The sequence below is a fragment of the Phocoena phocoena genome, chromosome 14 (genome assembly GCF_963924675.1).
Source record: "Phocoena phocoena chromosome 14, mPhoPho1.1, whole genome shotgun sequence".
NCBI classification, from domain to species: domain Eukaryota; kingdom Metazoa; phylum Chordata; class Mammalia; order Artiodactyla; family Phocoenidae; genus Phocoena; species Phocoena phocoena.
This window is the reverse complement of record NC_089232.1, coordinates 44,761,472-44,776,573: the sequence shown is the minus strand read 5'-3', so window position 1 is coordinate 44,776,573 and position 15,102 is coordinate 44,761,472. Positions and strand designations below refer to the sequence as shown.

General features: G+C 40.9%; 1 protein-coding gene across 1 annotated transcript in view; it reads left to right on the top strand.

The window, feature by feature from the left end:
* EML6 (EMAP like 6) overlaps positions 1-15,102 on the top strand; it is a 322,870-nt gene that overhangs the window by 128,938 nt on the left and 178,830 nt on the right. The window contains exon 2 of the mRNA XM_065890822.1: positions 14,194-14,353. Coding sequence (XP_065746894.1) covers positions 14,194-14,353 — 160 coding nt within the window. The remainder of the gene's footprint in view (positions 1-14,193; positions 14,354-15,102) is intronic.

Genomic DNA, 15,102 nt, shown 5'->3' with positions numbered 1-15,102 from the left:
TCTGCCCATTTTTGGATTGGGTTGTTTGTTTTTTTAATACTGAGCTGCATGAGCTGTTTATATATTTTGGAGATAAACCCTTTGCCCATTGATTTGTTTGCAAATATTTTCTCCCATTCTGAGGGTTGTCTTTTCGTCTTGTTTGTAGTTCCCTCTGCTGTGAAAAGCTTTTAAGTTTCATTAGGGACCATTTGTTTATTTTTGTTTTTATTTCCATTACTCTAGGAGGTGGGTCAAAAAAGATGTTGCTGTGATTTATGTCAGAAAGTGTTCTTCCTGTGTTTTCCTCCAAGAGTTTTATAGTGTCCGGTCTTACATTTAGGTCTCGAATCCATTCTGAGTTTATTTTTGTGTATGGTGTTAGGGAGTGTTCTAATTTCATTCTTTTACATGTAGCTGTCCAGTTTTCCCAGCACCACTTACTGAAGAGACTGTCTTTTCTCCGTTGTATATCCTTGCCTCTTTTTTCATAGGTTATTTGACCATATATGCATGGGTTTTTCTCTGGGCTTTCTATCCTGTTCCATTGATCTGTATTTCAGTTTTTGTGCTAGTACCATATTGTCTTGATTACTGTAGCTTTGTAGTATAGTCTGAAGTCAGGGAGTGTGATTCCTCCAGCTCCATTTTTTTCCCCTCAAGATTGCTTTGGCTATTCGGGGTCTTTTGTGTTTCTATGCAGATTTTAAGATTTTTTTGTTCTAGTTCTGTAAAAAATGCCACTGGTAATTTGATAGGGATTGCATTGAATATGTAGATTGCTTTGGGTAGTATAGTCATTTTCACAGTATAGATTCTTCCAATCCAAGAACATGGTATATCTCGCCATCTGTTTGTGTCATCTTTGATTTCTTTCATCAGTGTCTTATAGTTTTCTGAGTACAGGTCTTTTACCTCCTTAGGTAGGTTACCTTTGTTTTTAATATAATTTATTTAGTTGCAAGTTTATATAATTTAATTGTAAACAGTGGCTGTGTTTAACAACTGATATTCAAAATTTTTGAAATTTAACAATCAGTTCTTGCTGGCTCCAGCATGCTGCTGCATGCTTTGATCTCAGGCAGCCAAACTACTATGTCCTTAGCCATTCTTTTATGTGGTATTAAGGTATTACTAGAATATGGCTCCATACCAATACCCGTGTGGCAACACTCAGCATGCAAGAGATATTGTGTGTCTTTATTTTTCTAAATCACATTAATTCTCATTAGATGTACCACTCATCAAGGTTGTTGAGAAGTCCAATTTGAGGGACCACTGCTCAACCACGGATTATACAGGTACCCATGGGCTTACACAGTTCAGGGACAATGGCAGTGGACCCTGGTGGTCTGTTGACATTGCTCTCACTTCCATATGTCCTGCCCAGGCCCACCTAGAGGGCCTCTCTGTGGTGTGAGATGAGATCCCAGTCCCAGTGGTGGTACTCCAGTGCCAAGTGCAGCTCTGGGGGCAAGGACTGAAGCACAGCCACCCCCATCTGAGGTCCCACTACCACCAACCCACTATTTTCAAAAAAGTCTTCCTTTGCCTTTTCTTTCTCACAGGTGAGCATCCACTGAGGTTGGCCCACTCCCTCTTCAGCCCAGAAAGCAGCAGCCTCCCCCTCTGCCCTCAGACAGTCCAGCCTAATCATCACTTTGATGCACTTATTCCTCCAACACTGGAAAATTCTCTCAGGGTTATTTTCAGAGAAAGGAGAGACAAGCCTTTCCTGGTGAGACTACAGGAAAAAAGAAAAGCTACTACCGTATAAAGTTATTACTGAGAGAATCCCTAGAGCAGCCTGAGCAAAAATGAAATAAGGCTTTAAAAAGCAAAGTCCAAATCATGAACATTTTTAAAATGCTGCACTTGGAACAAGTACTCAAATATAATTTTTTTGCCTTCAGGAATTGAGAATGATTAGTGTTGTTGAGAGTTTTTTGTTTAACCTCATAAGGCTACCTCTTTTCATGACCCTATTAATTCTCATTTTCTCCCCTCACAACATATTGGGAAATCTTCCTGATCTTATCTGACATCAAAAAGACATGCTTTTGTCCTTGGAGAAACAAATCAATTCCTTCTCCCTGACAGGGTGATGAAAGTCCTCTGCAGTGCTTTCTATTGCTATGGCAACCGAAGATGGGATTTCCCAATGGAACTAGATTTATATATACACAGAGAAAAGCAGTTCTTTAAAAGCTTGATCCCTTTTTTGTTGCCATGTGTACAATACAATCAATGCAATAAACTACCAAGGAAAGGACACCAAACCTTTTTATGTAGGTGTGGAATGAGACCTCCATTGTATTGAGACCCTCAGTGAAAGGGAGCCAATTTTGAAAGTTTTAACACTGTGACATTACTGTTGTAGCCATAATAATCTGTAAAATTTGTAATGTGCAAGTTTTCTTAGAAAAGCAGAGATTTGGCTTTATGGACTCTCAAATGGAAGATATAAAATTTAAGTAAGCGGTATCGATACTTCCAGTCACAGAAAGAACCCAACACTGTGTTATGGTAAAGAAGACAATGGGAAGCCCAGAGTGGACCAGATATTTTGTGTAGTGGTGGTACTTTCCACTTCTGTAATTTCTTCATGGAAGAACACAACAATTGGCCATTTCTGTTGAAATCTCATCAGAAAGAATTCACGGGGCATGATAGTTTTCATCACGGCCCCTTAATAGGATAAGGAGACACACCCTCCTATAATCTGTTGGTTGATCTAAAGGCAATACTTAGGGTAGCTTCTTAGGCTTAGGGCATCTCTGTAGGAGAAAGAAAGAGCAGTTTTGAAGTATGCAGTAGGGGGCCAATTTGGAATCTGTACCTATCTATCTATCTATCTATCTCATTTAAACACTTCTGAACTAAAATTCCAAATATGTTTTGGGATTAGATGAAAGCAGATCCTGCTCAAAACGACTTTTCATGAAATTCTTGAATTCCTAAATGCAGAGAAGTGAGAAGTGAATATAGATACCTTGATGGTAGCTTCAAATATGCTTATTAAATAAATACTCCTGTAACTGCACCCTTACCGATACCTGATGTGCAAATCCAGTGATTAAGGTTGCTGGGGTTTTCCCCTGCTTTCTTACGAGGATTAAAAACTGCTGTTGAATGATATGACATATTTAAAACAAAAGTAAGTAAATGCCACTTGGCTCTGCTCTAAAAGACACACGGATGCTGTCATTCTGTTACCCAGGTGGAAGGAGTGAAGTTTCTGGGAAGCTGATGGGAAAATGGCAAAGTGAGTAGAGGTGGTTGTCTGTTTGCCCTGTTCTTGCCATGGACGTGGATAAATAGGAACATTTTGAGTCACTGCATTGTCGCATGCAAGCCAGAGAAGTGAGGTCAGAGGCTTGGCTTATAAAAGGAGAAAAGGATAATTTTGTTAATATATTCAAATGGTAAAGGAGGAACTTAGATAAATGGGATATCATGGGCTGGGAAAAGATGGTTTAAAGAACAGTGTTAAAGAAACTTCTGGGGAAAAAAATCCAGTATGGACATTTTCATAAATATGATAAATTTATGTGCTTTAAGATGAACGAAAAGGACGATAAAAACCAGAGTAAAAATATTTCAAATCCGTAATGGGATGTTTTGGGGTCACACTGAAAATTGAGTAACATACACTGATAAATTATTTTGAAGGCCTCTCTAAAGATTTGTTAAAAGTGTTTTTTTCATTTCCCCCCTCACTCAAGGAATGAGAAAAGTCAAGAATCATGAAATTATAGTTAGAACAATTAACTGGAATAGCAATTTTTTTACTCTTTGTTTTTTAGAACCCCAGAAATTTACCAAGTCTCTCAAGCATTTTAATTAGAAGCTGTAATCACAGCAAAAGAGTTTCATTTGTGTCTCTTGAAAGTGTCTCTCAGCATCTAGGGGAAATATGCTCAATCCTCTTTTTTTTTTTTTTTAACATCTTTATTGGAGTATAATTGCTTTACAATGGTGTGTTAGTTTCTGCCCCATAACAAAGTGAATCAGTTATACATATACATATGTTCCCATATGTCTTCCCTCTTGCATCTCCCTCCCTCCCACCCTCCCTATCCCACCCCTCCAGGCTGCCACAAAGCACCGAGCCGATATCCCTGTGCCATGCGGCTGCTGCCCACTAGCTATCTACTTTACTACGTTTGTTAGTGTGTATATGTCCATGACTCTCTCTCGCCCTGTCACAGCTCACCCTTCCCCCTCCCCATATCCTCAAGTCCGTTCTCCAGTAGGTCTGCGTCTTTATTCCTGTCTTACCCCTAGGTTCTTCATGACATTTTTTTTTTCTTAAATTCCATATATATGTGTTAGCATACGGTATTTGTCTTTTTCTTTCTGACTTACTTCACTCTGTATGACAGACTCTATGTTCTAGTCCTGGGTAGAACCTGTGCCTGCAGCAGGAGGGAGAGGCAAAACAGCAGCCATGACCATTGGCCTCCTTCACTCCCTCTTCAGCGAGCACCTTGTTTGTTGTTTTTTAACATCTTTTATTGGAGTACAAATGCTTTACAATGGTGTGTTAGTTTCTGCTTTATAACAAAGTGAATCAGCTATACATATACATGCATCCCCATATCTCCTCCCTCTTGGTCTCCCTCCCACCCTCCCAATCCCACCCCTCTAGGTGGTCACAAAGCACCGAGCTGATCTCCCTGTGCTATGTGGCTGCTTCCCACTAGCTATCTATCTTACATTTGGTAGTATATATATGTCTATGCCACTCTCTCACTTTGTCCCAGCTTACCCTTCCCTCTCCCCGTATCCTCAAGTCCACTCTCTATGTCTGTGTCTTTATTCCTGTCCTGCCCCTAGGTTCTTCAGAACCACTTTTTTTTCTTAGATTGCATATATATGTGTTAGCATACGGTATTTGTTTTTCTCTGTCTGACTTACTTCACTCTGTATGACAGACTCTAGGTCCATCCACCTCACTACAAATAACTCAATTTCATTTCTTTTTATGGCTGAGTAATATTCCATTGTATATATGTGCCACATCTTCTTCATCCATTCATCTGTTGATGGGCACTTAGGTTGCTTCCATGTCCTGGCTATTGGAAACAGCTGCAATGAACATTGTGGTACATGACTCTTTTTGAATTATGGTTTTGTCAGGATATATGCCCTGTAGTGAGATTGCTGGGTCATATGGTTCTGTTTTTAGTTTTTTAAGGAACCTCCATACTGTTCTCCATAGTGGCTGTATCAATTTACATTCCCACCAACAGTGCAAGAGGGTTCCCTTTTCTCCACACCCTCTCCAGCATTTATTGTTTGTACATTTTTTGACGATGGCCATTCTGACTGGTGTGAGGTGGTACCTCATTGTACTTTTAATTTGCATTTCTCTAATGATTAGTGATGTTGAGCATCCTTTAATGTGTTTGTTGGCAATCTGTAGGTCTTCTCTGAAGAAATGTCTACTTAGGTCTTCTGCTAATTTTTGGATTGGGCTGTTTGGTTTTTTTTCATATTGAGCTGCATGAGCTGCTTGTAAATTTTGGAGATTAATCCTTTGTTAGTTGCTTCATTTGCAAATATTTTCTCCCATTCTGAGGGTTGTCTTTTCATCTTGTTTATGGTTTCCTTTGCTGTGCAAAAGCTTTTAAGTTTCATTAGGTCCCATTTGTTTATTTTTGTTTTTATTTCCATTCCTCTATGAGGTGGGTCAAAAAGGATCTTGCTATGATTTATGTCATAGAGTGTTCTACCTATGTTTTTCTCTAAGAATTGTATAGTATCTGGCCTTACATTTAGGTCTTTAATCCATTTTGAGTTTATTTCTGTGTATAGTGTTAGGGAGTGTTCTAATTTCATTCTTTTACATGTAGCTGTCCAGTTGTCCCAGCACCACTTATTGAAGAGGCTGTCTTTTCTCCATTGTATATTCTTGCCTGCTTTATCAAAAATAAGGTGACCATATGTACATGGGTTTATCTCTGGGCTTTCTATCCTGTTCCATTAATCTATAATCTGTTTTTGTGCCAGTACCATACTCTCTTGATTACTGTAGCTTTGTAGTATAGTCTGAAGTCCAGGAGCCTGATTCCTCCAGCTCCATTTTTCTTTTTCAAGATTGCTTTGGCTATTTGGGGTCTTTTGTGTTTCCATAAAAATTGTGAACTTTTTTGTTCTAGTTCTGTGAAAAATGCCATTGGTAGTGTGATAGGGATTGCATTGAATCTGTAGATTGATTTGGGTAGTACAGTCATTTTCACAGTATTGATTCTTCCAATCCAAGAACATGGTATATGTCTCCATCTGTTTGTATCATCTTTAATTTCTTTCATCAGTGTCTTCTAGTTTTATGCATGCAGGTCTTTTGTCTCCGTAGGTAGGTTTATTCCTAGGTATTTTATTCTTTTTGTTGCAGTGGTAAATGGGAGGGTGTCCTTAATTTATCTTTCAGATTTTTCATCATTAGTGTATAGGAATGCAAGAGATTTAGGTGCATTAATTTTGTATCCTGCTACTTTACCAAATTCATTGATTAGCTCTAGTAGTTTTCTGGTAGCATCTTTAGGATTCTCTATGTATAATATCATGGCATCTGCAAACAGTGACAGCTTTACTTCTTCTCTTCTGATTTGGATTCCTTTTATTTCTTTTTCTTCTCTCATTGCTGTGGCTAAAAATTCCAAAACTATATTAAATAATAGTGGTGAGAGTGGACAGCCTTTTCTTGTTCCTGATCTTAGAGGAAATGGTTTCAGTTTTTCACTATTGAGAAAAATGTTGGCTGTGGGTTTGTCATATATGGCCTTAATTATGTTGAGGTAAGTTCCCTCTATGCCTGCTTTCTGGAGGGTTTTTATCATAAATGGGTGTTGAATTTTGTTGAAAGCTTTTTCTGCATCTATTGAGATGATCATATGGTTTTTCTCCATCAGTTTCTTAATATGGTGTATCACATTGATTGATTTCCGTACATTGAAGAATCCTTACATTCCTGGGATAAACCCCACTTGATTTTGGCGTACGATCCTTTTAATGTGCTGTTGGATTCTGTTTCCTAGTATTTTGTTGAGGATTTTTGCATCTGTGTTCATCCGTGATACTGGCCTGTACTTTTCTTTCTTTGTGACATCTTTGTCTGGTTTTGGTATCAGGGTGATGGTGGCCTTGTAGAATGACTTTTGGAGTGTTCCTCTCTCTGCAATTTTTTCAGAGAGTTTGAGAAGGATAGGTGTTAGCGCTTCTCTAAATGTTTGATAGAATTCGCCTGTGAAGCCATCTGGTCCTGGGCTTTTGTTTGTTGGAAGATTTTTAATCACAGCCTCAATTTCAGTGCTTGTGATTGGTCTGTTTATATTTTCTATTTCTTTCTGGCTCAGTCTCAGAAGGTTGTGCTTTTCTAAGAATTTGTCCATTTCTTCCAGGTTGTCCATTTTATTGGCATAGTGTTGCTTGTAGTAATCTCTCATGATCTTTTGTATTTCTGCAGTGTCAGTTGTTACTTCTCCTTTTTCATTTCTAATTCTATTGATTTGAGTCTTCTCCCTTTTATTCTTGATGAGTCTGGCTAATGGTTTATCAATTTTGTTTATCTTCTCAAAGAACCAGCTTTTAGTTTTATTGATCTTTGCTATTGTTTCTTTCATTTCGTTTTCATTTATTTCTGATCTGATCTTTATGATTTCTTTCCTTCTGCTAACTTTGGGGTGTTTTTGTTCTTCTTTCTCTAATTGCTTTAGGTGTAAGGTCAGGTTGTTTATTTGAGATGTTTCTTGTTTCTTGACGTAGGAATGTACTGCTATAAATTTCCCTCTAGAACTGCTTTTGCTGCATTCCATAGGTTTTGGGTTGTTGTGTTTTCATTGTCATTTGTTTCTAGGTATTTTTTGATTTCCTCTTTGATTTCTTCAGTGAGCTCTTGGTTCTTTAGTAGTGTATTGTTTAGCCTCCATGTGCTTGTAATTTTTACAGATTTTTTCCTGTAATTCATATCTAGTCTCATAGCGTTGTGGTCAGAAAAGATACTTGATATGATTTTAATTTTCTTAAATTTACCAAGGCTTGATATGTGACCCAAGATATGATCTATCCTGAAGAATGTTGCATGAGCACTTGAGAAGAAAGTGTATTCTGTTGTTTTTAGATGGAATGTCCTATAACTGTCAATTAAATCTACCTGGTCTACTGTGTCATTTAAAGCTTGTGTGTCCTTATTAATTTTCTCTCTGGATGATATCCATTCATGTAAGTGAGATGTTAAAGTCCCCTGCTATTATTGTGTTACTGTCAATTCCTCTTTTATAGCTGTTAGCATTTGCCTTATGTATTGAGGTGCTCCTATGTTGGGTACATATATATTTATAATTGTTGTATCTTCTTCTTGGTTTGATCCCTTGATCATTATGTAGTGTCCTCCTTGTCTCTTGTAACATTCTTTATTTTAAAGTCGATTTTGGGGCTTCCCTGGTGGCACAGTGGTTGAGAGTCCGCCTGCCAATGCAGGGGACACGGGTTCGTGCCCTGGTCTGGGAAGATCCCATATGCCGCGGAGCGGCTGGGCCCATGAGCCATGGCCACTGAGCCTGCGCGTCCAGAGCCTGTGCTCCACAACGGGAGAGGCCACAACAGCGAGAGGCCCACGTACCGCAAAAAAAACAGAAAACAAAAAACAAAAAATGTCTCTTTTGTCTGATATGAGAACTGCTACTCCAGCTTTCTTTTGATTCCCCTTTGCATGGAATATCATTTTCCGTCCCCTCAGTTTCAGTCTGTATGTGTCCCTAGGTCTGAAGTGGGTCTCTTGTAGACAGCATATATATGAGTCTCATTTCTGTATCCATTCAGCCAGTCTATGTCTTTTTTTGGAGCATTTAATCCATTTACATTTAAGGTAATTAGTGATATATATGTATGTTCATATTACATTTTCTTAATTGTTTTGGGTTTGTTATTGTAGGTCTTTTCCTTCTCTTGTGTTTCCTGCCTAGAGAAGTTCCTTTAGCATTTGTTGTAGAGCTGGTTTGGTGGTGCTGAATTCTCTTAGCTTTTGCTTGTCTGTAAAGCTTCTAATTTCTCCATCAAATCTGAATGAGATCCTTGCTGGCTAGAGTAATCTTGGTTGTAGGTTTTTCCCTTTCATCACTTTAAATATGTCCTGCCACTCTCTTCTGGCTTGCAGAGTTTCTGCTGAAAGATCAGCTGTTAACATACAGGGGAATCCCCATAAGGTTATTTGTTGTTTTTCCCTTGCTGCTTTTAATATTTTTTCTTTGTATTTATTTTTGATAGTTTGATTAATATGTGTCTTGGCATGTTCCTTGGATTTATCCTGTATGGGACTCTCTGTCCTTCCTTGACTTGATTGACTATTTCCTTTCCCATATTAAGGAAATTTTCAACTATAATCTCTTCAAATATTTTCTCAGTCCCTTTCTTTTTCTCTTCTTCTTCTGGGACCCCAGTAATTCAAATGTTGGTGTGTTAAATGATGTCCCAGAGGTCTCTGAGACTGTCCTCAATTCTTTTCATTCTTTTTCTTTATTCTGCTCTGCAGTGGTTATTTGCACTATTTTATTTTCCAGGTCACTTATCCGTTCTTCTGCCTCAATTATTCTGCTATTGATTCCTTCTAGAGAATTTTTAATTTCATTTATGGTGCTGTTCATCATTGTTTGTTTCCTCTTTAGTTCTTCTAGGTCCTTGTTAAACATTTCTTGTATTTTCTTCATTCTATTTCCAAGATTTTGGATCATCTTTACTATCATTACTCTGAATTCTTTTTCAGGTAGACTGCCTATTTCCTATTCATTTGTTTGGTCTGGTGGATTTTTACCTTGCTCCTTCATCTGTGTGTGTTTCTCTGTCTTCTCATTTTGCTTAACTTACTGTTTGGGGTCTCCTTTTTACAGGCTGCTGGTTCGTAGTTCCTGTTGTTTCTGGTGTCTGCCCCCAGTGACTAAGGTTGGTTCAGTGGGCTGTGTAGGCTTCCTGATGGAGGGGACTGGTTCCTGTGTTCTGGTGGATGAGGCTGGATCTTGTCTTTCTGGTGGGCAGGACTGAGTACGGTGGTGTGTTTTGGGGTATCTGTGACCTTAACATGATTTTAGGCAGCCTCTCTGCTAATGGGTGGGGTTGTGTTCCTGTCTTGCTAGTTGTTTGGCATAGAGTGTCCAGCACTGTAGCTTGCTGGTCGTTGAGTGGAGGTGGGTCTTAGCGTTGAGATGGAGATCTCTGGGAGATCTTTCGCCGTTTGGTATTACATGGAGCCGGGAGGTCTCTGGTGGACCAATGTGCAGAACTCGGCTCTCCCACCTGAGAGGCACAGGCCTGACACCCGGCCAGAGCACCAAGACCCTGTCAACCACATGGCTTCCTTCAACCAAGAAATGTTATTTTTGTCATTTTCAAAATGCTCAGCTGTTCTGACTTTTATCTTTTCCAGCTCAGTTTCTGACATCTGTTTGTTCCCAAGGGAGGGGGCCCAAGGCATGGGATGGGGGAGCAGCATGGTGACGCTCTGGCCTTCCTCCCTTCTCACCTCTCGATGTCCAGCATTCCTCTCGCAAGCACCTTGTTAATGCTTACTCTGCCACGATGTTCCAGGAACCATGTAGTGATAGAAACAGCCCTTGCCCTCATGGAACAGACAGTCTCATCAAATCCTCTTCTTCATAGCTCTTGGGACTTCAGGTGTGGTGTAACCTGGGGAGTCTCTTTGGCAGAGACTAAGGTCGAGTTAAGGCCATCTTTTTCCCAGGATCAGGCTTCAGACTCTAATGCTGCCAAGCTCTGTGATTTATCAACCCAGTTGCCTAAGCAAAAAACTGTCAGGTTTGACATGTTCAAGCTTTTCCTTAGCCTCAAACACCCTCACCCTGTCTCTCTCTTGCTCTCTTTCCCTTACATATCTCTTGACTCTTCTTCTCCATCCTCTCTGCCCCCGTCGTACCTCACTCTCTCTCACCTAGTCTCTGGCCTCTCTGCTTCCTCTCCTAACAGCCCTCACCCATCTGTTCTTCCCACTGTTCCTCAGTGCTACTAGGGTTACCTTCCTGACATGTGAAACTATTTATGTTGTATCCTGCTCATGACTGTCAGTGATGCCTTAACTTTCTGGCCTGATTAAAAGGGCTTTCAAGGCTCCCCTGGCCTGCCCGTTATTATTTTATGTGTCTGTCCTTCCTTTTAAGGTGGGCTTCTTGAAAGAAGGGCAGTGTATTTTCTGTTTCTGTTATCTATGGCTCCACCTGACATTTCATAGGTCCTTAAATAAGGGTTTGTTGAACAAATGAATGAATGAACTAAAATATACTAAATTGTCATAGGGTTTTCATAGACTGCTTCCATCCACTATTTTAATGAAACAAGTATGACACTCCATAATCTACTTGCAATTTTCTAGGACATCTAGAAAGTATCAAGGACCAGAGGTATCCCAGCAAAATTGATATTGAGAGGGTACTTTTATACTTTATTGGTCTTCTCTCACCAACTCTGAATGCTAAAGTGTTCTACAAGCTTAAAATATTTTAAAGCCTCTAACAGTCACCTATTGTGAAAAAGCTACCCTTTTATGTGTGTCTTCTTTTTATTTTACTCCTCATAACGATCCCAGAGGATATATTTTCCAGCAAGTACTAAGATGGCCAACTCAGACTTGGGGCACCCAGGTGTTTCTCATCCCAGCCCATCCTCTCCTCCTTTCCCCTCCATCAGGACCCACGTTCACTCCCATCACAGCTGAAGCCAGGAAATCACCTGCACCTTGTTTGCCTTCCCGGGAAACCCCACACTCCCCCGTCCAGAGCAGCCCCAGGCCCATAGACTCCCTGACAGAGTACGAAAGAGGAGCACGTTTCCTGACGGAGGGGCTTGCCTGGAGAGGCCGGCTCCCCCATCGCAGGGCGCAGGCAGTTGGACCTGGTCAGAAAGGGAGAGCAATGCCTGAGGTGGTGCTGCAGGGGAAAGGCTTGAGGAAAAGGCAGCCATGGTCTCCTGGGGTGAATTCTAGACAGCTCGCTGCTGCCAGGAGGAACAACTGGCCCCCCCCGAGGACGTGCAGTGACATGGTGCATAAGGGTTGCTGCAGCCTTGGACCACGGCAGATATTGGATTTGTCCTTCCTCTTCCTGAAAGATGATAGACTTTCGGCCCGCCTGCGTGCATTTCACTCCCAAGTTCTGAACTCAGGCAGTCTCCCCACTGCACAGCCCTTGGGCCACAGCCTGGTCCCCAGCGCCTTGCCAGGCCCCTGGGGAGAGTGCCCTGTGACTATGGCTGGCGGTGGGGGGTAGGGGACAGGGGGTGGGGGGAGGGCAGGTGAGGCAGATTGAGATTTGCTTGATTGGTGGTGTGAGCCAAACTCCTTTCTGACTGGAGCGTCCTCACTGGCACCTGGAGCACGCAGGTGTTTCTCATCCCAGGAAGCCTCCGCCTCCGCAGAACTCCCGAAATCTCGTGAGATGGGGCTGTTTCTTGGAAGGGCGGTGGCGGCAGAAGCGCCTGGGCCTGATTGCTGTGAGACGCCCCGAAGGTCAGCGCTCCCAACCCATCCTCTTCCTCCCCCTCCATCTGGACCCACACTCACCCCCCCCACACCCTGCAGCCAAAACCACAAAGCTCACCCTCCAGGCAGCTCCAACTCCACCCTTTTTGCTTACAAAGAAAAAGGAAAAACCAAAACTCGATGAAGCATCCAGCCTCGTAGGGAGAGTGCAAATGGAGCCGACCTCCAGCTTAGGAGGCATCACGGGGACTGAAGACCTGTGGATGGGGGCACTGGGAGCTCCTGGGAAGGCCAGCTGCACCCCGGCGCCAGGGTGCAAGGGCCTGGGAGCACCGACGGTAAGGAAAGGGAGCCAGCACTCGGGGTCCTGTGCAAAAGATGGTACTAGGTTTGGTGGGAGACCCAGGAAGTGAGCACAGTGGGATGAGAGACACCAGAACAGACTGTGGGGCTTGGTGGTTGCAGAATTGGGGGCGAGGGGAGAAGCAGAAAGTAGTTTGTTTCTGAAAGGAACACCCGTATCCACAGAGACATGCCTGTGTTGGTTGTACCTGTCTGTTGCCAGTTACACAAATAATGATAATGAAACTTGAGTGCTTACTCTGTGCTAACTGCTCTGTATTCATTATATCATCTATTTTCATATATTATCTTCATTTCATAGATGAGGAACCTGAGGGCAAAAGATCAATCAAGTAATATGTCCAAGGAACTAGAGGTATTGAGGGGCAGCCAATGTGCAAATCCAGGTGTAAATCCAAATGCTCTGATTCCAGAGCATCTATTCTTATCAAAATCAAGCTGAAGATTGAAAAGGAAAAAACAATTCTGCTTCTGTTAAGTGTAAACAGATGCTGAAATTGAAAAGGAAAAAAGTTCTACTTTTGTTTATTGTGTAAACAGTCATCTGCTAGTTTTTTATATAGGTCTTTCGTTTAATTCCCAACACCTATTTTTAGAAAGGCACAACTCCTTTACACAACGAATTTAAAACGTTCAAGTGATTTCTCATCTAGGAGTAATAATGATTACATTTCTCCTTCTTAACTGCTACAGATTCCTTGAAATTCTAGTTGGCATTTGACAGTTTTATTTTGATTGCACTACAGATGTAGGAAAAATTCTACACAAACCACAGGCATAGTAATTTATGGTTCTCTTAGTGTCACAGTGATTTGTGTAAAATAGAAATTTTCATTTAAAATACATAATCTGTGGCAGCAGATACAGAAACAGTACTTGACTCTGAAACCCCCTCCATGCTTTGAAATCCTAATGAGGATGGTATCCAGAGCTTCTGCAAGCAGGTTTAATTAATTCTGAGAAGTACGCTTTCTCCTGGCAACAGCATTTTTTTTTCCAATTTAAAGTTAATAGTTAATTTGAAAGCTGAGTAATATTTTCAAAATCAGTAAGTAAATACCATAACATAAGGCAGTGATAGAACATAGAATCACAGAATTATAACAGTTGTCTGATTTTCAAGGTTACCAAGCAGGTAAGATGAGATGAAATTATCGTTAAACTGTGCTAAGCCTCTCTTTGCCAAAGTTGAATGTTTCTATTAGACCAATCAGCTAATTCATTACTTTGGCGACAGTTTGGACTCTTTCTATTGGGATTATCTTGTTAGATGATTAAAATGAGAAATGTGGATAAAAGATGATCAGTGTTTTTCTTAACTTTGTTCAATAGGAAGATGTGAAAGAGGCCTTTTTCTTTTTCAGCCTTGCCTTACACCCAGATAAAACCCTTGTTGCAACTGGCCAAGTTGGGAAGGAGCCATATATATGTATATGGGACTCCTATAATGTCCAGACTGTGTCTATTCTTAAAGACGTCCATACACATGGAGTTGCCTGCCTGGCTTTCGACTCGGATGGACAGGTATGTGTCTTTTTGCATTTTCTTTTTCTTTAATGACTTCTCACAAGTCACCTAGAATTATAATGCACATAGCGTATAGGCTCAGAAGGTCTATCAGCCCTCCCTATCTCCCCTTGTCAGCCTCTTAGAATCCTCATATGTTTGGTCCTTTTCCACACTCAAGGTGCTGAGATCCAGCTCTGGATAGGACCTAGTTTTGGTTCCCCCAGTCTCACTATTAGGTTAAAAAGCCTCCAGAAAGGAAGTTGTGAACTTCATGTTGATTGGGTTCATAGTGACTCAGTGATTCTACTTTGTCTTCCTTTGTTAGCTTCCTATTTAGAATGAGGGTTGGACTGAACCTTTTTCACTGACCTCAAGCCCTGAGGATCTCCTTGGTTCCCCTTGCTTTCAGAAGATAGCATCACCTCCTAATAATTCATTGAGAAGATTCTATTTGATTCTTTAACCTTGAGGTGACTTCTAACTCCTTTCCCCTACCCACTCACCTCAATTCAAGCAGTCACTGATCCATGTGTATTTATTAGTTTCTTTACAGTGACTCTGACATTCATTCTCTCCTTCCCATTCTCCCTGCCACCATTCTTTAAGTTCCAAATCTGTGTCATGCCTGACAGTTTAAGTAACCTCTTAACTGGTCTTCACACAGTCAATTTCTTGCTAATGCATTTCACCAACTGAAAAAAGTGTCAGAACGTTGTTTAAAAACAACAGAAGCTTGGCGTACCCCCTGAATGAAGTCCACACTT